The sequence below is a fragment of the Panthera uncia genome, chromosome E1 (genome assembly GCF_023721935.1).
Source record: "Panthera uncia isolate 11264 chromosome E1, Puncia_PCG_1.0, whole genome shotgun sequence".
In the NCBI taxonomy this organism is placed as follows: domain Eukaryota; kingdom Metazoa; phylum Chordata; class Mammalia; order Carnivora; family Felidae; genus Panthera; species Panthera uncia.
In genome coordinates, this window is record NC_064814.1 from 12,606,385 (window position 1) to 12,632,077 (window position 25,693).

A 25,693-nucleotide genomic window follows, 5' to 3' on the forward strand; every position below is an offset into this window, starting at 1 on the left:
AAAGTACTTTTTTTCTAAAATATAAAGAGCTCCTGCAAATAATTATAGCAGACAAACCATATAGTGAAAAAAAAAAAATGGACAAAGGCCAGGCACAGACAATTCACAGAAAACAAAAAGTGGTTTTTTTTTCTTTTTTTCTTTTTAGTTTATTTATTTTCAGAGAGAGAGACAGAGCACTTGTGTACAAGTGGGGGCGGGGGGCAGAAAGAAAAGGAGAAGAAGAGAATCCTAAGCAGGCTCCGTACTGTCAGTGTGGAGCCTGATGTGGGGGTCTAACTCAGAAACTGTGAGATCATGACCTGAGCTGAAATCAAGAGTTGGACACTTACTCAACTGAGCCACCCAGATACCTCCAAAAAGTGGTTCTTAAGCTGACATAAAAAATTAAATAAAAACTACAGCAAGATATATTTTTTTCCTTCCCTTGCCCTTCCTGTCCTGCCATTCCCTTATCCTCCCAGCTGGGCTTGCTGCAAACCTTACTGTCTACCCTGACCAGGAAAGTCTGGCCAGCCTCCAGGTGCAGGAGGCCAATATGAGCCTTGGGTCAGGAGTTCCAATTCAGAAGCCAAGAAACTTGTTCATGGGGCTCAGCTTACCCTGTGACTTTTTTTTCTTTTCTTTTCTTTTTTTTTTTTAGTGTCCCTGTGTGTGAGTCAGGTGCTGTTTATGACACATTCCTGGTTACAATCTTACTTAATCTTAAAAAACACATTTAAAAAAAAAATTTTTTTTTTTAACGTTTATTTATTTTTGAGACAGAGAGAGACAGAGCATGAACGGGGAGGGTCAGAGAGAGGGAGACACAGAATCCGAAACAGGCTCCGGGCTCTGAGCTGTCAGCACAGAGCCCGACGCGGGGCTTGAACTCACGGACCGCGAGATCATGACCTGAGCCGAAGTCGGCCGCTTAACCGACTGAGCCACCCAGGCGCCCCCAAAAAACACATTTTTTAAAAAAGGTAAACTTTACCCCCAAGGTAGGGCTTGAACTCACAACTCTGAGATCAAGAGTCACATGCTCTACTGAGTGGGCCAACCAGGAACCCCTCATTTAATCTTTACCATACTCTTGGGCAGTGTTATCATTCCCATGTCTCAGAGAAGAAATCCAGCTCACAGAAGCTACCTGACTTACCCTGGATACTTCCAAAGGTCTTCCAGGTCCAAAGTTCTTCCCACTAGGCCAGGCAGCCAGCTGTCAGACAAAACCCTTAGCTCATTCATTCCTTTATCTAACAATAATTTGCTGAGTGCCTATGATGTGCTAGGCCCATTAGAGGCTTGGGATTATAACAGATTTCTGTTGTAGTTTTGCAGAACATTTAAAACACTCCTCATCAGGGAAAACATACAGCCTTTACAGTAACTCTCTCAGACCCGTGCTACTCAAAGTGTGGTCTGTGAGCAACAGTATCTGCACCACCTGGGAGCTGGTTAGAAATCAGAATGTTGGGTACCACATCAGACCTACTTACTGGCTTAGTTTGCTATGGCTGCCATGACAAAGTTCCATAGATCAGGTGCTTAAATAACAGAAGTGTCTTTTCTCACAGTTGAGGAGGCTAGAAGTCCCAGTTCAGCATCCAGCCTGGTAGGGCTCTGGTTAGGGCCCTCTTGCCTCAGAGATGGCCACCTTCTCTACATGGTAAAGACACAACATGCTCTGGTGCCTCTTATAAGGGAACTAATCCCATCACAAAGGCCCCATTCTCATGACCGTATCTAACCTAATTACCACCCCCAAAGGCCTCAGTTCAAAATACCATCACATTAGGGGGTAGGGCTTAAATATATAAATAGAGTGGGGCACAATTCAGTCTATAGCACCTACTGAAACAGAATCTGCATGAACTGGAGATTCATATGTACATGAAATACTGAAAAGTGATGCTCTAAGTCACATACTTTGGAAAAGAAATGGCAGTCAACGACCAATTTGTACGTGTCACTTTGTGTGTTATCTGAGGAAGATGTTTCGTATCCAACTGGCTTCCTGGGTCAATTTCTTTGTTGTTATTGGTTGAGATAAACTAATTTAATATCATTATCATACTAGCTGCCAGGTATTGAGGTCTTTGTATGAGTGCTTTGATGAATGCTTCACACATTTAACCTTATTTACTTCTCATAACAACCATGCGAGTTAAGTATTAGCTCATTTGGCAGATGAAGAGGTTAAGGTTGGAAAGATAAATAATTTGCCCAAGGACTCGGAAAATGTTAAAGTCAGGGTTGGAACTCATCTTCCAAGCCAGTGGTCCTCATAGTGTGGCCCCCAGACCAGTACCATCAATATTACCTGAGAACTTGCTATAAATGAACATGTTTTAAAATGCACGTTTTAAAAGATTTTTTTAACATTTATTTTATTTGAGAGAGAGAGCATGCAAGGGTGAGTGGGGGAGGGGCAGAGAGAGGGAGACAGAGGATCTGAAGCAGGCTCCATGCTGGGAGCACAGAGGCTGACTTGGGGCTTGAACTCATGAACCATGAGATCGTGACCCGAACTGAAGTCGAGTCGACTGCTTAACTGAATGAGCCACCCAGGTGCCCCTAAATGCACGTTGTTAAAAAAAAAAAAAAAAGTAGTCTCCGTGCCCAACACGAGACTTGAACTCACAACCCCGGGATTAAGAGTCGGATGCTCTATTGACTGAGCCAGCCAGGTGCTCCTAAATGCACATTTTGGGGCCTGTGAGCCTGACACCGACCGAATCAGAAATTCTGGAGGTGGGACTTAGCAATCTGTGTTTTATTAAGTCCTCTAGATGATTCTGATATACTCTTAAACTTGAGAACCACTTTTTGAAGCCACACTCCCTCTCAGTGTATGCAAGACAACATGGAGGGCTTGGCAGAGAAACCTCCCATCAGATGAGAAAGACCGAATCAAACATATGAGGTCACCGGGGATTGGCCCCTGTTGTGAATGCTCCAAGCAGCCCCACCTGGCTTGGATAACTGAGCTGTCACCCTGTTCCCTCTGGAGCATGGACCCGGCTTTCTCCCTTTGCTCCTCTTCTCTGCCTTTCTAAGTTTGGTTGTTCCTTGTTTCCAGGACATTATCACTCTCCTGGGGCTCCCGCTCCTGTTTCTTGCTGACCACCCAAAGCCCCTCCCCCAGCCAAGGCCTCCCCTGAGTGCCAGGCTCCTGTGCAAATGGACACTGCACATCCACCCCACGTGGATCTGTCCCCACAGACACTGAAAAATGGCTACAACTTCATAAGTTCCCCAGCCTTCCTCCTGCCTCAGCCTTCTCTGCACCTGTCATTAGGGCCTCAGTCACAGTATGGCAAATGTAATTGAAATTAGATTTCCTGCTCAAATAATGTTCATTTACATCTGGTCCACCTCCACAGAAAAACTTGAAGAGGGTGGGTTTTTCATTCCCAACCTCGAACTGTAGGAAAGGCCCTATCTCGAAGGAAGACTTCAGAAGGAGGTAGAGGAACCTGTGTATTTAACCCCCCCACTCCTCCACTTTTCTTCAGGGATCAGGCAGTGACAAGCATATCCACCAGGGGGCAGCATCTACTGCTTTCTAACCCTGAGGCTGGGCCCTGGGACTGGGACTGGGTTTGGGGAGTCTTGAATCTGAAAGCGCAGCCTGTAGGGGAGAAGGGTGCCTGTGGGGCCCTTAAACACACATTTTTTCCCCCCACATTCATTCTAAGAGGTAGGGTGTGTTTTCTCTCTTTTGTTCTTGAGGAAACAAAGCTGGGATTTGAAAAATGGGTCTTTGTGGGGTGACTGGCTGGCTCAGTGGGTAGAGCACGCCACTCTTTATCTCAGGGTTGTGAATTCCAGTACCACGCTGGGAGTAGAGTTGATTTAAAGAAAAAGAAACAAACAATGAAATATGCGTCTTTGTGATTCCCAAGCTGCCAGCTGCTTCTTGGGCATCCGTCTTCTTCACTCCTGCAGACTCCTCTCCTCCCTTCATTTGTGCCCTGAGACAGGTTAGGGTGCTGTGGGGAAAAGGATGTCTTCAGCCATTTCCTCAATGAGCTCCTTCATCCCCTATCATCTGCTATTCCTGAGTATGGGTTATCGGTGGGGTAGGGACCTGGAATCACCATACCCCCTTTGTTACATGCTGAGGAAACCTAGGCTCCCGATGGGGGGTAAGACTTTTCTAAGCCAGTCTACTACTGAGGGACAGGACTCCCCATGACTCTCAGCCCAGGGTTTCAGCATGCCAGGCTGAGGGGGTCTTCTCTCTCCAGTGTCATCTGCACCCCTGGCCTCTGTTTTTCCTCCTCTCAGAAGACCCTCATCCTCAATTAAGACCTGAGAGTTCGACACTACCCAGACTTTGCCCAGAAATGCAGCGTTTTATGGGCGTTCCTGGCTAACCCACTATCAACAGAACCCCCAAGGGCTCAGGAACCCCAGACCAGGAAACTCCCAGGCTAAGGGTGGATGCTCGGTTCCCATACTCAGGGACACCCCTCAGTACATCAATCACTCTGTCACGCATTCATGAATTCCCGCAAGGTTTCCTGGCTGCCTCTTATGTGCCAGGCACAGTGCTGGGCACCTGAGAGCTATAGATGACAAGAACCAGCTCCTGGGCTCAAGGCTTAGTCTGGTGTGGAGACAGCTCTGAGGAAGAACAATGACAAAGCCGCTGGAATTTCATCCAGGAAGGGGAGCAGGGGAGGGGCAGAGAGAGGTAGACATAATCTGAAGCAGGCTCCAGGTTCTGAGCTGTCAGCACAGAGCCCGACATGGGGCTTGAACTCGTGAATTATGAGATCATGACCTGAGCTGAAGTGGGACGCTTAGCTGACAGCCACCCAGGCACCCCTGCAATGATATGCTTATTCATTGTCTGTCTCTCCTCACTCCCCACTATAATGTACATTCCATGCAGGCAGGTCCTTATCTTGGGCTGTGTGCTCTGAATCTAACAGGCCCTCCATATATAATTGTTCAATGGACGAATGTTCAAATGTTCTCTGTAGTGAATACCCCAATACAGTAGGTCTTGGGCTGTGATCTTGTGGAGAGAAAGGGCTGCAGAGGTGAGACTGCCAGGAAGGAAGATGGTCATTAATGGAAGAAGGCTTCCAGGGTGGAGGGGGGTGGGGGAAGGGAACTGGAGCTCCTATTTAAAGGGGACAAATTGGGGTAGGCCAATGGCTCAGTGCTGCCCTGACAAGCTGGGCCCCTTCCTTCACCTCTCCCTGCCCCACCTCCACCTTCCCATTTGTTCATCAACACCTCTGGCAAACAAGAAAGATGAAGGTGGGCTGGGATTGCCAGCTTCATTGCTTTTATGAGATAATCAGGTGACAATTTCCATGGTGGCTGTGAGGCCCAGGAGATACAGGAGAAATGTTCAAGAAGTTTCAAAGGTTGCAGAAGAAACATAAGGTGATCTGTGTGTTTTTTGCTTCTGTATGTTTTCAGTTTCACAGCCATTGCAACATTTGCTCAGAGCCAAGTTTGGCCAATTTCTAGCAGGGTGACCTTGGACAAATTACCTAACCTTTCAGTGTTTCTGTTTCTTCTTTTTGGAGTAACCATACTTACTTCTTGGGTTGAGTTGTGTATTAAAAAAGGAAAAGTATGGGGCACCTGGCTGGCTCAGTTGGAGGAACATGGGGCTCTTGAGTTCAGACATGGGGTCGTGAGTTCAGGCCCCAGGTTGGGTGTAGAGCCTACTTAAAAAAAAATAAATAAAATGAAAACTTTAAGAAAATTGAAAAGGAAAAGTATGCAGAATTCTCAGACCAGAGCCTGGCATGCAGTGGCCACTCAACACGGTACTGGTTTCCAACTTCGTGGACTGCTCTGTCTTCCCCTTTCCTAACAGAGGCCACCTCTGTGTTTTAGCTCCAGTGGCAATCTGCCACACACTAACATGGAACGTGATGCTAATTTCCTAAGGTCTTGATGTTTTCAGGGATTCAGGGAGGTTCCCTGCATTGCTGGGACATCAGGTGGCCGGGTCTGTAGGAGGGAGGGGAAGAAGGAGGTCACAAGGCAGTCTGGTGCTAAACAGATGGGAGGTTAGCAGGCAGGAAAGGGCTAGGTCCTCCTGTCTAGCTGTGACTTCCCCTACTCTTTTTCTTTCTTTCTTTCTTTCTTTCTTTCTTTCTTTCTTTCTTTCTTTTTAAACATTTTTAAAAGTTTATTTATTTTGAGGGAGAGGGTGCGTGAGCCTGAGAGAGTGCACACAAGGGGAAGGGGCCTAGAGAGAGGGACACAGAATCCCAAGCAGGCTTCTCTCTGTCAGTATAAAGCCCAACTCAGGGCTCGAATCCACAAACCGTGAGATCATGACCAGGGCTGAAGTCAGATGCTTAACTGACTGAGCCACCCAGGTACCCCCTCCGCCATTCTTTTTCTGATCCCCCTAAAATATAACCTTTAAAATAGCTTAATATTGAATCACATAATAAATGTAAGAATCTAGCCTCCTGGCAAAAATGGAAATATTCAAGTCACAATCTTATTCTCCCTTGATCTTCCTCCCCTCCTTCAGTTTAACCTACCTCCCTGAGGGTCATCACTGATATCCTTTTGGTCACACTGTCCCCTGGTGACATCTCCTTTTAAGGGCTGCCCGGAGTGTATCAGGCTGAAATGTCTGGGGGATGTCACTCAATCCTGTCCCTTCCTCACCAATCCCACACAGGACTCATTAACTTACAGAAACCTTTCCAAAAGCTTCCAGTTCACAGTGTCTGTCTCTCCTCTGAAGTCCTACAAGGACATATCTCAGATTTACAAAGGTCCAGTGTTCCTTGCAGTGGCCAGTCTTATTTTGTTTTGTTTGTTTGTTTGTTTGTTTTTTTCACTAGAGTGTGAACCCTATGAGGCCAGGCTATATTCCCATAGTCTCTCTGGCAGAGCACACAGTATGAATGAGGTCAATAAAGTCCTATGGAGTGAAGAATTCTCTCTTTAACTATTTGAACAAGGGGGCCCTTGGGGTATCTGCTTCTGGTCAGCACTCTAACCAGCACCTGAAGGATTTCTGCTCAGGATGCCTAACCTATAGCCTCCTTAATGAGAGAGAACGGATAGCTATGCCATCAGGGGCCCAGACCAGACTCAGTTCCTAGGTTAGCCACTTCCTGACTAGGCGACCTTAGACAAGTCACTGAACCCTTCGCAATTTTCTTTCCCCGTAGAATGCAGACAGCACCAGTCCCCACCTCGCGGGCTGCTGTGAGGATAAACAGTGGTAATGGGTTTAGGCTTAAGCTGTCTTATGAGGTTCCAGGTTTACACAGGTTTGAACACTGACTTAGGAAAGATAAAGAAGTAAGATTCGTCAGTATCTCCAGTAGACCCTGGCGGAGGGAGTGTACATGTGGAGTGTCTCTCTCTCTCTCTCTCTCTCTCTCTGGGGGAGGAGGATGCCGTGATATAGAGTACTAAACTCTTCGCCTCTCCTTCCTAGTTAAACGCTGCCACATTTGTCTCTCCCATTTTCCATCCCGAGTTTACCTCCAAATATTAGAATATGGTAGAAGAGATCAAATAAAACGGTCACCAATTGACCAGACGTCCATCCATGTGTTGTCTGGGTTGCAGTGCACGTATCTCCCTGTCCCGCCCCTCCCCGCCCTTCCCCGCTGCCGCGGGACTGCTGATTGGCCCAGGCTGCGTGACGTCAAGGGGGTTTTTAAGGACGAGTCCCAGGACCGCTCCGCAGTGGCGGCGGTGGCGGCGCGGTGGTGGCGCGCAGTCGGCGGCCACCGGGGTGGTTCGCTCGGAGTCGGGTGGCTAGTCCGGAGAGACGCGGGGAGAGTGCCGCTGACGGAAGGTAAAGGGGCTGTTCTGGCGGTGCTGAGGTGGCCCTGGTGCGGGACCTGGGGAGCTGGAGTCGGCGATCCGAGCCAGGCGAAGTGTTACGGGACGGTGGGAAGGGGGTCGCGGTGTAAGGAGAGGCGTGTCAACTGCCTGGGGACGTGGAGGGCTGGTGGGAACGGGCCTTACTCTCTGTTCTCAGCGCCCGTACCCTAACTCTTAATTTGGGAGCTCTGCCCGACCTGCCCATTCCTGCGAAGATTTTCGCCTGGGGAATAAGGGTCTGTGCGCCTGCTACCGCGCCACGAGAGCTCGGGGAAGAGGCTTGGGAAGCCAACCGTCGAGGTCTCACCCCCCACCTGTGTCCAGGACCCGGGGGTTTCTCTAGGTCTCATCGCCCCTGAGAGACGGGAGCACCTCTGTTACACTTGTAGCTGCTTATGCTTAAAAAACAAAACAGAACAAAACAAAACATGGAATTTTAAAAAAGAAGGATGGGCGGCAGATTTAGGAAAGGATCTAGAAGTTGCAAATTTCGTGTTTATTGTTAAATGTCCCCCTTTTTCTCCCATGACCTTTCCTTATTCAGATAACCCAGCTGTGGTCTCCAGAGCCTGCAGATCGAAGCCACGTCCTTCTACCGTGTGCCCCAAGACCTGTACCTTAGCTGCAGCTCACCATGGGGAACCACTTGACAGAGATGGCGCCCACTGCCTCCTCTTTCTTGCCCCACTTCCAGGCCCTGCACGTCGTGGTCATTGGGTTGGACTCTGCAGGAAAGACCTCGCTCCTTTACCGCCTCAAGTTCAAGGAGTTTGTCCAGAGCGTCCCCACCAAAGGCTTCAACACAGAGAAGATCCGGGTGCCCCTGGGAGGGTCCCGCAGCATCACCTTCCAAGTGTGGGATGTTGGGGGGCAAGAGAAGCTGCGGCCCCTGTGGCGCTCCTACACACGTCGGACAGATGGGCTGGTGTTTGTGGTGGATGCCACCGAGGCTGAGCGCCTGGAGGAGGCCAAGGTGGAGCTGCACCGAATCAGCCGGGCATCGGACAACCAGGGTGTGCCTGTGCTGGTGCTGGCCAACAAGCAGGATCAGCCTGGGGCACTGAGCGCGGCAGAGGTTGAGAAGAGGCTTGCAGTGCGAGAGCTTGCGGCAGCCACGCTCACCCACGTGCAAGGCTGCAGCGCTGTGGATGGGCTGGGCTTGCAGCCGGGCCTTGAACGCCTGTATGAGATGATCCTCAAGAGGAAGAAGGCAGCCCGGGTAGGCAAGAAGAGACGGTGACCCGAGGCTGTCCCCTCCTCAGCAGTAGGGGTCTCCATACTTGGACAGCCAGGCGGAGCGTGCGGCCCGTCACTCAGCTCTGGGGTGCGGGACCTGTCCACCTCAGTGAAGGACCAAGGAGCACATTGGGGGGTCCTGTTTTGGTGCAGCACTGGGGAGGGGATGGGAGAGGGGAGGTCTCATGTCCTTCCCGCATCCTCACCTCCGGAGAAATGGGGGCTGCAGGACTGGGGAGGCTTAAATGTAAACTGTGACTCTACCTCGACCCCATTTCTTCTTTTTCTTCTCTGGCTTTTCGATTAGATATGTTTTGGGGCAAAAGAAGGTTGTTTGGAGAATGCATCTGGGATGAATGAGGGTTATCCCTCCCCTGACCCCCCCCCCCCCAAACTGGGGTGTCTCTGCAGGCTGCTTTTCTAGGGATGCTAGTCACAATAGTCTTTATTTTTGTGTCTGTGTGAATGTGCCAAGACCCCCTCCACATTTGTAGATCCACAACTGTTTTTATAAGCTGTGTGTGTCCTCTGTATTATTATTAACTATTTTTTAGCATTTGCATATAAGTTATTAAAGACTGATGATGCTGTAGCTCTGACCTTGGTCTGGCATTTTTCTCTCTCCTTACCTAGCCCCAGGAGTAGTCCTGGATTTCTATGTGGGTGGCAGGAATGGGGAGGGGGAGCCTATCTTGAAGCTGAACTTGCAAAGGAAACACTCCTCTAAAAATTAGATTGTGTGTTTATGGGATGGCTGGTGGAAATTGTAGATGGAGTTGAAACGCCCTCCCACCTCCCAAGCTATTACCTGATTTCTGCAGTTTTGGGGGTACCCCTTCTTTCTCCTGCTTTCCTCCCCTCCCCTCCTCCTCTGGCTCTTACTTGCCCCTCATAACAGCTGGTCCTTGGGGACACTTCTAGGTCTATATAGGTAAATCCTCAAGGAGCCATTCTGTTCTCATCCTCCCCCACTCCCCAGCAAATCCCTTCCCCCCCCCCCCCCCCCCCGCCCCATTCCCAGATCAGGCTGATCTGATTTTTTTTTCCACCTTGGGGATCCTGTGAGAATGGAAAGTAATTCCTTCCTGGCTTTAAGCCATCTCTGTGTGCTCAGTCCTGCTGACTGCAACTCACCAGTGGTGGCAGTGGCAGCGGCTGGTGCTGGGGAGGCCTGGGCTGGATTGAGCCAGCCTGGCCCTGGTGACTAAGCCGTGAGTTGCTCAGCTCTGGGAATGGTAGCTGTTCCCACAAGAGGGGCTGTAGTAGCAGTGGGTGTTTGTGCCTGGTGGGAATGTGGACTGCTAGACTCCCACCCCCCCACCCCCTGGGGAGGAGGGGGAAGGTGTAGGCCACCAAGAGCAGTGATAAGAATAAAATGCTAATGTTTTAGAGTCCGAGGGCCTCTGCCCAGACTTTCAAATCCGTCCCCTCCACCAAACCCAGGGCCAGCTGAGTCTGAGATGATGAACAATCAGACCCTCTTAAGCCGGGATGGGAGTAGTGAATAAATACCAAGCACAATTCTTTCCAGTCCTCAGCCCTTCAGTTCCTCAGCCTTACCCTTTGTGCAAACATGGGATCCCCAGAGCGGGTTTGAGTCCCCACTCCAGAATCAAATAAACAACGTAGGGAGGACGAGAAGGTGCTGGCAATCCTATCCTGCGGGAAGACTTCCTAAGGAACTTGCTTCTTCCTAGCGAGGGCCAGCAGAAGCTGAGTTTTGCTGTGGAATCTGGGCCAGTTCAGATTTGTCTCCCCTTCACGGCTGGCAGGATGCGGGTGGGTATGCATCGATCCGGAAGGGTGCCCAAGTGTGCGTCAGTGCGGGGCCTGCTCGACAGAGCTGCTGGGCTGGTTCTGCCGGGCACACGTGCTACCTGGCCCCTCTCTGCACACGCTTGTGACTCATCTCACTCAGTCCTCAGGGCAGAGTCCTCTCTCCTGCAGCCCAGGAACAGACTAGAGAGGACCTGGTGGGAGGGGCCTGTCTTGGTAGGAGATCTTCTCTCCCCAATCCACCCCAATAATGGTCTTTTGTCTCAAAAGGACATCTTTTCTCCATTTCTGGTCACCTGGGGGACTGAGGTCTCCAGATCTGGAAGAACCTACACATGTCTCCCCCCCCCCCCCAGCAGAGGGGCCTCCATGGGGCCAACCCCTGGTTCTGGTTCCACCAAACACCTGACCTCCCTATCTGATGAGAACTGTTGTCTGCTCACCCAAACTCCAGCCCCAGGCAAGGGCCATGGTCCACAGCAGACCTGCGGATGTCCCCCCTCTTCCCCACATCCCTCTGGCCTGACCAGCTGATGGGGATGGAAGAAGAGGTATTAGCAGAGAGAGTGAGATGGAGAAGCCAGCTGCTTTGAAGGGATTGTGGGGAGAGGGGAGCACTGGAAGATTCTGGTTAGAAAGCTCCATTCTGGTTGGGTGGAAGGTCAGGAGTTTCGGAATCAGCCTCCTGTCTTGGTCCATCCTGCCCCAGAGATTCTGTATGCTTTGAGATCTGGGCCACAGGGTTGGAATGGGGGTGGGATCAAGGTTGAGGGTAGGCTGTAGTTTCCTTGTCCTAGCTTCTTTATCAAGTAGAATTTCTTTGAGGCTCTGAGATGGATGTTGAGGAGATGCTGAGGGTAGAGGGTCTCAGGGGGCCCGGAGTGGTGTTTGGGGGCTGGATGGCTATGGGTGGAGTCGAAAGAAGCCAATGGGCCCAGAGTTTGGGCTGCCCTCCCCCCACCAGCCACCTCCTCTCCCCACACAAGCTGGATGGTAAAATTCAACTGGGCACTTTGCCTGGTGCGTGGCCCATCCCCAGGCAAAGATAGCAGTGGTCCCTCATCTTCCCAAACCCTCTCCAGTCCTGCTATGCTGAATGTGCTCCAGGAAGAGAAAAAACAAAGAGGAAGGAAAGAAATCTCTAAGACCCAGAGGGGGCAGCAACTTGCCCAAGGACACACAGCTACTCGGTGGCACATCCAGATCCTTCCTCTCAGGCTGACTCTTCGTCCTCCCAGGGCCAGACAGATAGGAGATAGGCAAAAGTCTAGCAACTCAGAACTCCGACCTCCCCTTCCCTCCCTCCTTCCCTCCCTCGGTCCCCTCCCTGATTAGTTTAAGGGCCAGCTTTCCGTTCCCCGTCCCTTTCCTGAGGAGTTTAGAAGCTTTATCTCTGAAGCCCAGCAGAACTCTGGACTCAAATCTGGCCAGAAGTCCCCACCCTCCTTTCATGCTGACCGTGTATCACCCTAAGTCTTCCTTGAGATGGACATCTCCAGCAAGGATTGGGAGGCACAGATTCCACTGAGGCACCCGGGGTACACAGGACAGTGTGTTCTCCAACAGGAGAGCACAGGCCTGCTTTGAATGGAGGCCAGTGGGAAGGGAGGGAGTGAAGGCAGTAAGGGAGACCCAGGCCAGCACTGGGCTGTAAAGGGTGGGTAGTCTGTAGCCGCACATCACTTACAAGGCCATCAGCTGGGGCATTTGTGGGTGGAAATCATGGGACCTCCTCCCCTGGCTAAACCAGAGGAGAGGATTTGTTCTTCCTTCCTTAAAAAAATTTTTTTTTCAAAAATTTTTTACTGTTCTTTCCCTCCTCTGCCTGATTACAAAAATAATAGATCTTTTTGTGAAAGAAACTTAAGAAAACGAGGAACACCATAATCTAAATTTCAGAGTTAGCTGAATGTCAGGGACAGGTTTTTATACATAGTCTTTCAGATATTTTTTTTCTCTACATATACAAAAGAGGTATGTATTTCTATACAACCACACGGGGAATTACAGAAGGCATATGTAGTACAGTTTCACTTTTCTTATTTATGTCTTGGGCATCATTCAATGTTGGGACATACAGATTTTTCTCATTCTTTTTAATGACTACACGAGATCCCACTGTATGAATGTACCATCATTTCTTAATTAAATCCTTTTGTTACATTCATAGTGTGTCCATAGCAATGGACCACCTTGCACATATTTTTTTTTTTTAAGTTTATTTATTTTGAGAGAGATAGAAAGCACAAGTCAGGGAGGGGCAGAGAGAGAGCGCGCGCGCCAGGGAGAATCTCAAGCAGGTTGTACACTTTCAGCGCAGAGCCTGACATGGGGCTCAAACCCACAAACCATGAGATCATAACATGAGCTGAAGTCGGATGCTTAACCCATGCTGAGCCACCCAGGCGCCCCCTTGCACCTATTTCTTGTAAGATAAATCCCTAGACATGTAATCGTTGTATCAAAGGGTCTATGTAGCTCAGATTTTCATAGGCATTGCTAAAATGTGTATGTAGAGAGGGTATGGGGGTAAGGAACTTTAATCCAGCCCCGTCATCCTCCGTCCCCAGATTTCAAGGACTCTTCAAGCTGAGGAGGGGGGTGTGTATGGGGGTGGACATTATAATGCCCTTGCTTTTGGGGAGATAAGAAATAAAACCACCAGCCACCTGGCAGAGAATTTGCAGGCGTGGGAGTGAGCTTGGGCTGACTTTCCTGGTCTGGGAACTGAGCCCCAGGGGGGCTGCCTGGCTGATGGCGGAGGGGGGCAGATGGTGAGGACTCCCTCAGCACCCAGCTTCTCACAGACGTCAGGCAGAGTGGGCGAAACATCTCCTGAAATAAATCCTGGCGAGTCAGGGAGAGAGTCGGGCTGAGACAAGAAGTGAATGCTCTAAAGGGAGCATGGAGAGGAGCTCTTCAGTTGGCAGAAGGGCCACTGAGACCCTGGGCCTCCCCCAGGGTGACCCTTACTTCCTCTTCTGGTGGGGACCCCCACCAGCTGCTTTAGAGTATGGACTCCTGGAACAGAAGCCTGAAGTATTAGATACGTTGACCACTCTGGGCTGTTTGGGACACCACTTCTCTGTCCATTCAGGCGCCTGGGCTAATCTTCAGTCGGTGCCCCTGCAGAATGGGGTGGGGAAGGCAGGAGGGCTTATCTCTTGAGCTCCTCCACCCCCTCCTATGAAATCTGGTGAGCACTTTGGTGGAGTTGCCCAGGGATGACAGCTGGGTTTTAAAGATTGCTGAGAGTAAGGTTTTGTGCTTTTGACTGTGTTTGTTTTTGCAAGATTATCCATTGCCTTCCATTTCAGATGCTGACTCTTATCCTTAGGGAGTGAGAAGGCAGAACTGCTTACTCACTCTCTGGAACTCTTCCAGGCTGAGGGGGGAGGAACAGAGCCACCAGTCTGACCAGACAGCACCTCAGAAAGTACCCCACCGTTGGCCTCAGTCTACCTATCTGTAAAGTGAGGGGGTTGAGTAGACAGTATTGGATCTTTTCTGGTTCACTTTTTTTTTCTTTTTATAAATGTTTATTTATTTTTGAGAGAGAGAGAGAGGGAGACAGAGCACAAGCAGGGGAGTGGCGGAGAAAAGGAGACACAGCATCCGAAGCAGGCCCCAGGCTCTGAGCTGTCAGCACAGAGCCGGGACGCGGGGCTTGAACTCGTGAACCATGAGACCATGACCTGAGCCGAAGTTGGACACTCAATTGACTGAGCCACCCAGGTGCCCCTTTTTTTCTTTTCTTCTTTTTCTTTTTCTTCTGCTTCTGCTTCTTTTTTTTTAAACATTTATTTACTTATTTTTGAGAGATTGAGAGAGAGGGAGAGAGAGAGCAGGGGAGCGACAGAGAGACAGGGAGACAAAATCCCAAACAGGCTCCACGCTGTCAGTGCAGAGCCTGATGCGGGGCTTGAACTCACAAACTGTGAGATCATGACCTGAGTTTAAACCAAGACGTGGATGCTTAAGCGACTGAGCCACTCAGGCACCCCTCTGGTTCACTTTCTATGATTCTCAGTACAAGGTGGGCTGGGGAACTCCTTCATGATCTTTCTGCCTTCATTTTATCACTTTCTGAAAGTACCTTATTCGTTTGTTTGTTTTTTTAAGTTTGTTGGCTGTGTGCCCTCATCTCCAGGCCATTCATTCTAGGAGGACAGCCCTGATTCATTTTGTTCACTACTGCATCCTTAGGACAGTGGTGGGCACACTGTAGGGCCTCATCTCATATCTGTGGAATGTGGGGTGTCCATTCAAGGGTTGGAGAATTAGGGTATCACCTCAGCGAAGAAGTGATTTTACTCTATAAATACTGACAGCAACCAGGAGAAAAGTTATCAAGCAAAGTGGGAGAGTTTATCTGGGAAGCCTTCCTGGAAGAGGTGAGGAAAAGAAGCAGATTTGGAATCCAAGTTAAATATTTGGATTAACAAGGCACTTGGAGGACCATGGGCTTTGGAGCACTTTCTTGGCTCTAGGAGAGAACTCAGGAGAAAAGACTTGAGTCTGAAGTTTAATGGACATAGTTTTGTTCCTCCCTTCCCAGTAATTAGTTTCCTGACCTAGGACGCTCCCCAGAGTCTGTTTACCACTCTCCTACCTCAGCTCCTCCCAAGGTCACGCCAGGATAGTCAAACTAGACTCCCGTTCTTCCACCCCAGAGGAGCTGAGTGTGGGGCTGGTGACAGAAAAGGGACCCCCCCCAAGGAACTCTAGACCTGCATTGTCCAATATGGTAGCCACCAGCCACACGTGGTGACCAAGCACTGGAAATGCGGCTGAACTGAACTGAGATATGCTCTAAGTGTGAAATACAACAGATTTTGAAGAGTTAGAGAAAATAATGCAAAATATCTCATTAATACTTTTTATGTAGAGTATATGTTGAAATGATAATTTTTGGTTAATTGGGTTAAATAAAATACTTTGTTTAAAAAAAATAAAAAAGGAAATAAGGGTGCCTAGGTGGCTCAGTCGGTTAAGTGTCCAACTTTGGCTCAGGTCATGATCTCCTGGTTCGTGGGTTCAAGCCCCGCCTCAGGCTCTGTGCTGAGAGCTCAGAGCCTGGAGCCTGCTTCGGAATCTGTGTCTCCCCCCCTCTCTCTGCCCCTCCCCTGCTCATGCTCTGTCTCTCAAAAATAAACATCAAAAAAAAAAAAAAAGCTAAAGAAGAAGAAAATAGTTCACTAAGATTAGTTTCACCTGTTTTTATTTACCTTTAAAAAATACGGCTGGGGCGCCTGGGTGGCTCAGTCGGTTAAGCGTCCGACTTCAGCTCAGGTCACGATCTCGCGGTCCGCGAGTTCGAGCCCCTCGTCGGGCTCTGGGCTGATGGCTCAGAGCCTGGAGCCTGTTTCCGATTCTGTGTCTCCCTCTCTCTCTGCCCCTCCCCCGTTCATGCTGTGTCTCTCTCTGTCTCAAAAATAAATAAACGTTAAAAAATTTTAAAAAAATATGGCTACCAGAAATTCTGTAATTACAGATATGGTTCATATTCAACTTCTACTGACAATGCAGGTCCAAATATTTGGGGGAAGGAGCAGTAGGGGGAAAAGAATGGGAGATCCGCAGTTCTTCTTTTCTTCTGAAATCAGAAGAGCTTTTAGGATAGGTGAAGACTTGGCATATCTTGGGTTATCTTAAAACATCTTCTCAAACTGTGACTCTCAATGATGCCAACCTAGTTATTAGCAGGTGATTTCCCTAGCTTCTTTCAGGGTGTTTTCACTCTATAAACAGCTATTTATTTATTTATTTATTTATATTTATTTTTTAAGTAATTTTACACCCAACATGGGGCTCAAACTCACAGCCCCAAGATCAAGAGTCTCATGCTCCACCAACTGAGCCAGCCAGGTGCCCCATAGAAGCTCTTTATTTATTTAAAACATTTTTTTAATGTTTATTTTTGAGAGAGAGAGAGAGAGAATGTGAGCAGGGAAGGGGCAGAGAGAGAGAGAGAGAGAGAGAGAGGGAGACACGGAATCCGAAGCAGGCTCCAGGCTCTGAGCTGTCAGCACAGAGCCTGAGGAGGGGCTCGAACCCATGAACCATGAGATCATGACCTGAGCCGAAGTCAGACGCTCAACTGCTCAACCGACTGAGACACCCAGGTGCCCCGCCCCTATTAAAGCCCTTTAAATATCTATTTCATGTGGAGCCCAGCTACCTGGAATCCACACAAAAATCCTGATGTGATTTTATCCAGTAGTTTCTGATCTCTCACCAGATGGCTGTGACAGTAGCAGCAGTGTTGACTGAGCTTTCATCATCTTGCCCTCCCTCTGCCTTCTTCTGCCCAACCCTATGCGCCCCCTTCACCCCCACCCCCCACCTCCCACGTGCTCCCCTGCACAAAAATCCTGGAACAAAGAGAGGGGCTCAGGCAGGCAATGGGAAGATGCCAGCTAGGGGTCTGGATAATCCACAAACTGGATTATCTGCCCCTGAGTTTGCACATACATAAGCAGGTGGCCTAGATGCAGACAAGATGTACTGGGATGAGCCAAGGGGATCAGGTTAACACCTTGTGTGTGACACTGTGTGTGTGTGTGTGGTGGGGGGAGGACAGTCCTACAATAAAACCCTTACCCATTTATTTCCCATCCTGAGCATTCGTCCAGTCGATCACTCCATTTTTATTTTTAAGTTTATTTTTTAATTTTGAGACAGAGAGAGAGAGAGAGAGAGAGAGAGAGAGAGACAGCAGAGGCAGAGAGAGAAGAAGAGAGACAGAATCCCAAGCAGGTTGTGCACTATCAGGGCAGAGCCCAACTCGGGGCTCAATCCCTCAAACCGTGAGATCATGACTTGAAATGAGATCGAGTCAGACACTTAACCGACTGAGCCACCCACGTGCTCCAATGACTCCTTTCAAACAACCATATACAATATAATAGTTAGCATTATTGTGCATAGCCACACCATCCTAGGCACCGGAGCTAAGGTGTGATTTGTACACAAGGAAGGCATCCTGGATCTGGTTTCCTGGATGCAGAGCCTGAGACAGGGATTCAGTGGGCACATGGTTTACTGAAGGCAAATTTTCGGTGGGGGGGGAAAGGGAGGGAGGGAAGCAGGAGGGAACAGGGGAGGGGCTACACAAGGATGTACTCTCACAGTTGGAGTCTAATGTCAGCTTGATCCTGTGGGGAAGCTCTGGTTGGAGAAATTCACCTCAGAAAGGATCCCCCCCCCCCCCCGAGAGGCAGAGAGCCTAGCTTTTTAGACCCCTTCAGTTAGCTAATTGGCTCTCGCTTGCTCAAGTCTCTAGAGAAGGAGCAACCGGGAGACTTTGGGACCAATAGTCGGAGTCAGTGGAGGGAATCTGGGCGAGGCATCAAGGGCATCCACTCAGGGCGGAGACCGAGAAGGGAGAGCTGCCCTGGGCAAGCCTGAGTCCTGACTGCTGTCCTTGTTTGGCAACCCAGTTCTCTTTCTACTCTTGGCCTCAGCCTCAGCCCTTATCTGCCCTTGGTCTGGTTCTTTGTCTCTCCCCCCTCACCCCCCAACTCAATCCTGACACCAGCCCTTTGTTCCTGCCTTTGATGCTGCCCTCTCCCTTCTGGAGATTTATCTGAAACTCAAGATAAAATGCTGAGTTTCTTCGAGAGCCTACAGGAAGCTGGGGCTACTGAGTCATCCTTTTGACCTCTTTCCTTTCCAGCGGGTCAGTGGAGCCCCACTGCTCCCCTGGGCAGAAAGCCCTGGTGCGCCAGGGCACTTTTGAACCGCACCCCTCCTCTTGGGCCCCTCCCTTTCCTGGGTGTGTGCATCCTCACCTCTCCAGCAGAAAGGACAGTTCAGGAGAAATTCATTCTCCGGGCTTGGCTCCTACTTAAACATCATAGGATACATTCCCTGGAAGGGAAGGGTGGGATCAGGGCTGGCTTCCTTAGAGACTTCAGAACAGAAGAGACGCCTCCTTTCTCTGACCCCCTCCCAAAGTCACACAGAGACTGACGGAGAGGAAGAGATGATTGTTTCTGCCCAAACTGGGAGACGGATGGCCTGATTTCTGAAACTTCTTCTCTGGCACAGCCTGGTTTGTAGAGGTGCCAGGATTCTCAGGCAAAAAGCAAGAGAGAGAAAAAGGGCATTCTTTGAGGGCATTTAGCTGCACTTTTACACCCAAAATGACAAAGAGAGGGTCCAGTGGTATGTCCTTCACGTCCTCCTGTGGCATGTCACCACACACACACACACACACACACGCACGCACACATACACACACCCTCATGTTGTTGAAACCAGAGCTGCTGGCTCCAGGGAAGGGAGTGAGGAAGCAGTTGTGGACAGGTGTGGGTGGCCGCATACCTCTCCTTCTGGGAGGTGACACTTCCACTACACCTCCACAGGTTTCATCCGAACCTCACCCTAGCCTTGGCTTTGTGTTGTCAGGGTGGGCAGGAGGGACAGATAAACTGAGCTGGTCCGATGCCAACAAGGAGAGCATCCTTAACAGGCCTCTTGAAATGTCAGCAAATCAGTTCTCCCAGGAACCAAATCTGAAGGAAATTCAGCTTAAAGAACAGCAACAGGGAGGGGGTGGGGGGGTGCCTGGGTGGCTCATTTGGTTGAGCATCTGACTTCAGCTCAGGTCACCATCTCACAGTTTGTGAGTTCGAGCCCCCTGTTGGGCTCTGTCTGTGCTGACAGCTCAGAGCCTGGAGCCTGTTTTGGCTTCTGTGTCTCCCTCTCTCTCTGCCCCTCCCCTGCTTGTGCTCTGTCTCACTCTCAAAAAAAAAATACACATAAAAAAAAATAAAAAGAACAGCAACGGGAACCGGACCTAGATTGCTGGGTGAACTTCAGTGAAGGGTTGGGGGAAGCACCTGGAGAAGTTCATGGGATATAACTATCCTTTGGTATATCATCTGAAGGCAGGGTATGGGGCTAGGATAAAGTCTGGGGTCCGGACTGGGGAAAATGACCCTGGCAGCCCAAAGCATTTGGCATCTCTGAATCAGGGCAAGGAACTGCCTGGCTGGACATGTTGCCCCCATTACGCTGGGGCTGGGGCTGTAATTGCCGTAATTCGTTGATGAATGCAATTTGCAGCTGGCTTCTCTCCCTGTGGCAGGCCTCAATTAGAGCTGCCAGAAGCATCTGGGGTGAGGAGGAGCTGGGTTGTTTCCAACAGCTTCTTCTGGTCCCCTCTCAGCTCTCTGTTCCACCCTAAAACAAGAGGGGGCTCTTTAGGCCAATATATTATCACCCTCCACTGTCTCCTGAATTTACTCCCAGAGATATAACTTCAGAATGACTGGTATGGGAGTTGAGAGGGAGAAAGGCATAAAATGAGTGATGCCTTCCTGCAGGTTGGTCTGAGATGCTATGGATGTTAAAACTCAACCATGTTTGGGGTGCCTGGGTGGTTCAGTTGGTTAAGTGTCCAACTTAGGCTCAGGTCATGATCTCATGGTTTATGGGATTGAGCCCTGCATTCCTGCTTTGGATCCTATCTCCCTCTCTCTCTGCCCCTCCCCTGCACTTGTGCTCTCTCTCTCTCTCTCTCTCTCTCTCTCTCTCAAAAATAAATAAACATTAAAAAAACCCCCAAACCTCAACCATGTTTAAGTTTAGTCTTTTCTCATTTATTCTAGAGCTTCTAGAAGTCCTAAAAAGAAGAAGATGTTTGAGCCAAAGTACTTTCCAGACAAAGGAAAAAAGCCAAGTCAGAATCATGGAAAAGAGAGAGAGTTAAAAAAAATCGGCTCCACACAGATATATAATTTTAATTTTAAAAGACTGCATGACCACTAGAGATCATTTAGTCCAGTGTTTTTCCAGACTTTTAAAAAAAAAAGCAACGAGAACATTTCTTCAAACAAAATCTAACATAGAAGCTCAGTATGTAGGACAAGTCATGGCTGATCCAGTTAGAGTGCAAATGGGGGCTCTGAGCCCCCTGGACTGTCCTTCTTTCCAAGTCCTGTCCCCACTCCCCACTCCCCCTTCCTGCCTCCTGACTTTAGAAAGTCGCACATCCCAAGAAATCTGCTAGACATGGGCAGACTGGGGCAGTTGGTTGCCCTACATTCAATGGAACGGAGTTAGAAAACCACTAATACAATCCTTTGATCTATTAAACACATGAGGCCAAGAGAGGTGATGAGGTGATGTGGTTTAAAGTCTCATGGGTTTAAAGTCCCCATGCCCAGGAGAAGCCTATAGCTTAGGAGGTATAGCCTATGTCTCTGTGAGAGGTAAGACTACCCACCTTCCAATCTCCCTTCTCTTTCAAGACCCTTTCTTGTGAAGCCTTCCCTGATTCTGGCAGATGTGTCAAGAGATAGATGGATGAATGGATGACTTGGAAGATGGATAAATGGAATGAATTAGTGGATATAAAGACGGATGGATAGAAAGCTGAGTGCTGCGTTGACGCCCTAGGGATGAAACAGTTGGGCAGTTTCTAGGCAACTTCCTCTTACATCAATTCCCCTTAGATGGCCATTTTGCTTGAATTTGATTTTTGGAATATCTAACATACCTATATTCGGATGCAAGGACCAACGTAGCTTCCCAATTAGCAATCATTTAAAGTGATCATTTTTGGATTACTTGTGCTATTGTTTTCCTCCACAGAAAGTTATGTTTTAATTACATCAATACAATATTTGATGAAAATACCTCAAATAGGCAGCTGATGGCAGTGACGAATAGTGTCTGAAAATAAAACAGTTTAAAAATATCAGACAAGGGAGCATGTAGGAGGCAGAGAGAGAGGATGAGCAGCTGGTGAATATAGCAAGCAAGACAATCAGCACTCAGGACTGGAAAGGCTAGAAGGCTGATAGGAAGAAAGGATTCGGGGTGGGCATTAGAAGGACTTCCCAATTATCAGGATCAAGAGATGATAGGATAGAAAGTTTTGAAAGAAAGAGGGGGAATGGTGTTGATCATGTTTGGGAACAAAATGTTAGGTTAAATAACTACCCATATTTTTTTCTGGACCTGGTATTTATTCAACTACAATTTCCTGAGCATCCATTCGGACCCAGGTATCAGACTATGTTATCTCAGTCCATTGTGCCTGTGGGCAAGAAGATGGCATCTACACATGCTCAGATGTGCATTTTCTCCTTGGGCCATCTCATTCACATCCACGGTTTTAACCACAGCAGCTACGCTGACTCCCAAGTGTTCATCTCTAGTCCAGACCCCTTCCTGAGCCCTGTACCTTACCTCCACTGCACTGCCCAATATCTCCCCCTGGATGTCAGCAAGTGCCTGAAACTCGAGAGACCCCATCCTGAACTCATCTGCTTCCTGTCTAAACGTGCTCCTCTGCCCAGATTCCCCATCCCCATTCATCTGACCCACTCAATACCCAAGTCAGAACCAGGGCATCATTGACCTCTTCTCTCTGTCCCTCACTCTGTCCCCTCCAGGCAGGTCACCATGTCCAGTAATTCGACTGACTACATACCTCACAGATCTGTATCTTTCTCTTCTTCCCATGGGAATGGCCCTAAGTTTAGGTCACCATTTGCCACTGGGTTACCACTCTGCCTTCCTCAGTGGTCTCCTACTTGCCTGTCTTGGGTCCTGGGGACCCATTCTCCACTTGACAGATTCATTTTTCCAAAATCCAAATCTGATCGGTCCCCTCCTCCTAAAACCTTTTGACGAAAGCCCAACTGTCTTTAAAATAACATTCAAACTTGGGGTGCCTGGGTAGCTCACTGAGTTAAGTGTCTGACTCTTGATTTTAGCTCAGGTGGCAATCTCACAGCTCATGAGATCGAGTCTGGCATCAGGCTGAGTGCTGAGCATGGAGTCTGCTTGGGATTCTCTCTCTCTCTCTCTCTCTCTCTCTCTCTCTCCCTCCTTCTGCCCCTCTCCCCCTCTTGCATGCTCTCTCAAAATAAATAAATAAAGCTAAAAAAATTATATCTGAACTCCTTTGCATTTGTGACCAAAGCTCCCAGACTCTGACCATCCCTCCTCTCCACCCTTCACTTGGCTTCACCAAATCTAGGTTTTTGCCGGCAGGGTTCTGTCACCTCCGTGCCTTTGCACGAGCTATGAGCTATTCCTGCTGCCTCAGAATGCCTCTCCTCCTGTGTTCACCGATCTAATTCCTCTTCTTCTTCATGACTCAGCACGATTGCACTGCAATATGGTTGCCTGTTTACACGTCTGTCCCTTCCACTTCAATGTGAGATTTCCCAGGGACAGGTATGCTGTCTTTCACATCTGCATTCCTTGTGCTGAGTGTGTTGCTTGGCACGTCGTGTGTCCAGTAAATGTTTGTGGAATGAATGTGTGACCTCCCGTAGTTCTCCGTCATCTTTGGGCTTTTGATCTCATCCTCTCTCTTGGGGAGGCCAATTCAGTTCAGTGTAAGATAAGACTTGAAGACAGGACTCAGGATGTGCCATAGAAATCAGTACATTTTTCTTTCCCTCCCTCTGCTCTCAGATTTTGCTGGCGGCCACACCCTTGGCACGGACACAGGCAGCTCAGTCTGCAGAACGTCAGCCGGCAGCACATAGCCCTTCCCTTCCTCCCTGGCGCTGTCTTCGCTCAGCACAATCACTTTTCCTTTTTGGGTGTTCAGAGCTCTGATAGCAGAGGGCTGGGTGGGAGGGTGGCAGCATCGGCTGTCTGCGGGGAGGCAGAAGAGGGAGTGCGGGAGAGCCAAGGCGTGGGTGGAAGCAGGCGATTGGGCCCTTTGGAGGGAGAAAGAAAATTTCGCTCTTTGGGGCTGCTCGGGGTGTAGCCCTTGGGATGCCCTTGTCCCTGTTGCTCTCTGGGAGCTGAAATTGCCCTGTTGATATTTAGCCTTCTGAATGTTGGTGGGCTTTCTAAGGGAGGGAGGAGAGAAGGAGAGAAAAAGGGGAGAGGGAGAGAAAGACAGGGATTATGGATTTTCAGAACCAGCCCTGCACGTTCCCTTGCTACCAAACCACTGGACAGAATCTTGGGGGTCAGGCTATGCTAGTTCCTTGTTTTGAAGAACATAGGGGAAGAAAGCCTGCCACATACCTCATTCATTTATTTTATTTTATTAACAAAAAAAAATTTTAATGTTTATCTATTCTTGAGAGAGAGAGAGAGAGAGAGAGAGAGAGAGACAAAGTGCGAGTGGGGGAGGAGCAGAGAGAGAGGGAGACACAGAATTGGAAGCAGGCTCCAGGCTCCAAGCTGTCGGCACAGAGCCCAACGCGGGGCTCGAACTCACGGACCGTGAGATCATGACCTGAGCCGAAGTCAAACACTCAACCGACTGAGCCACCCAGGCGCCCCATATTTTATTTTATTTTTTAAAGGTTTATTTATTTTTGAGAGAGCAAGAGCAGGGGAGGTGCAGAGAGAGGGGGACAGAGGATCCAAAGCGAGCTCTATGCTGAGAGCAGAGAGCCTGATGCAGGGCTCCAACCCACGAACTGTGAGAACAGGACCTGAGCCGAGGTCGGACACACAACCACTGAGACACCCAGGCACCCTGAGCTCATTCATTTATTCACTCATTATCTGGTTGATGCCAGATGCTGGGGCACAGGATGCATAAGGCTCAGTGCTCCTGGAGCTCACATGCTAAGGGGGGGATGGGCCCATAAGCAGATATGTTACAACCCAACAGCCCGGTGTGGTCTGGGATGGCTGTGAGAGCAAGGGCTTGGTGGGAATGGAGGACAGGTCACTGTCCACAGAAAGGCATCAGCCGAGGTGGTGACATTTCTGCACAGTCTTGTTCTCATAACTGCCTCCAACTTCAACTCCTTAGAGGAGACCGTTAAACTCTGGCTGAGGACAGTAGTACCCCATATGGTAGAAACAGTGCTGAATTCAGAAAGGACAACATCCTTCAGATTCATTCATTGATTCATTCATTCATTGATTCATTGATTCATTCATTCATTGATTCATTCACTCATTCAGTAAAGGCCCTTACCTGCCGGACCTTGAAAAATTGACATTAATTCCCTGAGCTTCGTTTTTTTCATGAATATAATTGAGACACTGTGACATCCACCGCATCGTTCTTTCTGGAGGATTACACGAACCGATGGGAGTGACGATGCTTTGTCAGCTGCAATGTGCTTGGCAAATGTGATCTATTATTTATTTTTCCACTCACACACTCATTCAGTCAGCCAGTAACTACTGAGCGCTCTCTCTAAGGTCTGACAAGCCCCTCCTCGAGACAGGGGCCTGTTCTGTGCACGTGGGTGTGTATCTGTGTGTGAGGGTCTGTGAGCGACTGTAGCCTGCCTTCATCGAGCAACAACCATCTGTTGCAGGGAAGTCCTAGCTTCCCCAGCCCCCAGCCCTCGCCCCTGGGTGCAGGCGGGCAGGGGCATGTTCTTCAGTCTCTCCCTCAGCCACGGATGCTGGTGCAGAGAGGAGGCCGACATGGGCCATGACTCACCAGCCTTAGTCACGTTGCCTACAGGACTTCCCTTTCTACCAGATGATGGCCCAGAATAAAAGTGTGGCCAGAGCGTGAGGTAGCATTCCAGGCTGCATCTCTGCGGGGCATCTGAGCCACCAGGAAGGGAGCCGAATTCATTGTTCTGCTTGTCCCCTAGCTTCCCCGCTGCTCACATCAGAGGCATCTAGGGGAATCCCAGGGCTGCAGGAGGGCAGAGGAAGAGGCCCTGGCCTCATGGAGGGTGGCAGACCATGGGTCGCTTTCCCACTGCCTGTCATTGTCTCAGCAGATCTTGGCCAGCCACACCATCAGCTCCAATGTTTATAAAGTGATTTCCCACGCTTTCTCTCATTGGATTCCCACAAGAACCTATGAGGCTCTTATTGGAGAGACCAGAATAGCATAGAGGTACAGTGTGTGGTCTCGGGTTAACTGCTGCATTTGAAGCTGGGTCTGTGGCTT

The 25,693-nt window shown here is 49.3% G+C and overlaps 1 protein-coding gene across 1 annotated transcript; it reads left to right on the plus strand.

Annotated features, from left to right (window-relative positions):
* Positions 1 to 7,692: 7,692 nt before the first annotated feature.
* On the plus strand, positions 7,693 to 9,649 carry ARL4D (ADP ribosylation factor like GTPase 4D). Its single transcript, XM_049636196.1, has 2 exons — positions 7,693 to 7,792; positions 8,366 to 9,649. Exon 2 carries the CDS (start codon positions 8,456 to 8,458, stop codon positions 9,059 to 9,061), a length of 606 nt encoding a protein of 201 aa, XP_049492153.1. The 5' UTR covers positions 7,693 to 7,792; positions 8,366 to 8,455; the 3' UTR covers positions 9,062 to 9,649.
* Positions 9,650 to 25,693: the final 16,044 nt, after the last annotated feature.

What these genes read in the sequence shown, in the direction of transcription:
- ARL4D (XM_049636196.1), top strand. Translation starts at nt 8,456, where the DNA reads ATGGGGAACCACTTGACAGAGATGGCGCCCACTGCCTCCTCTTTCTTG.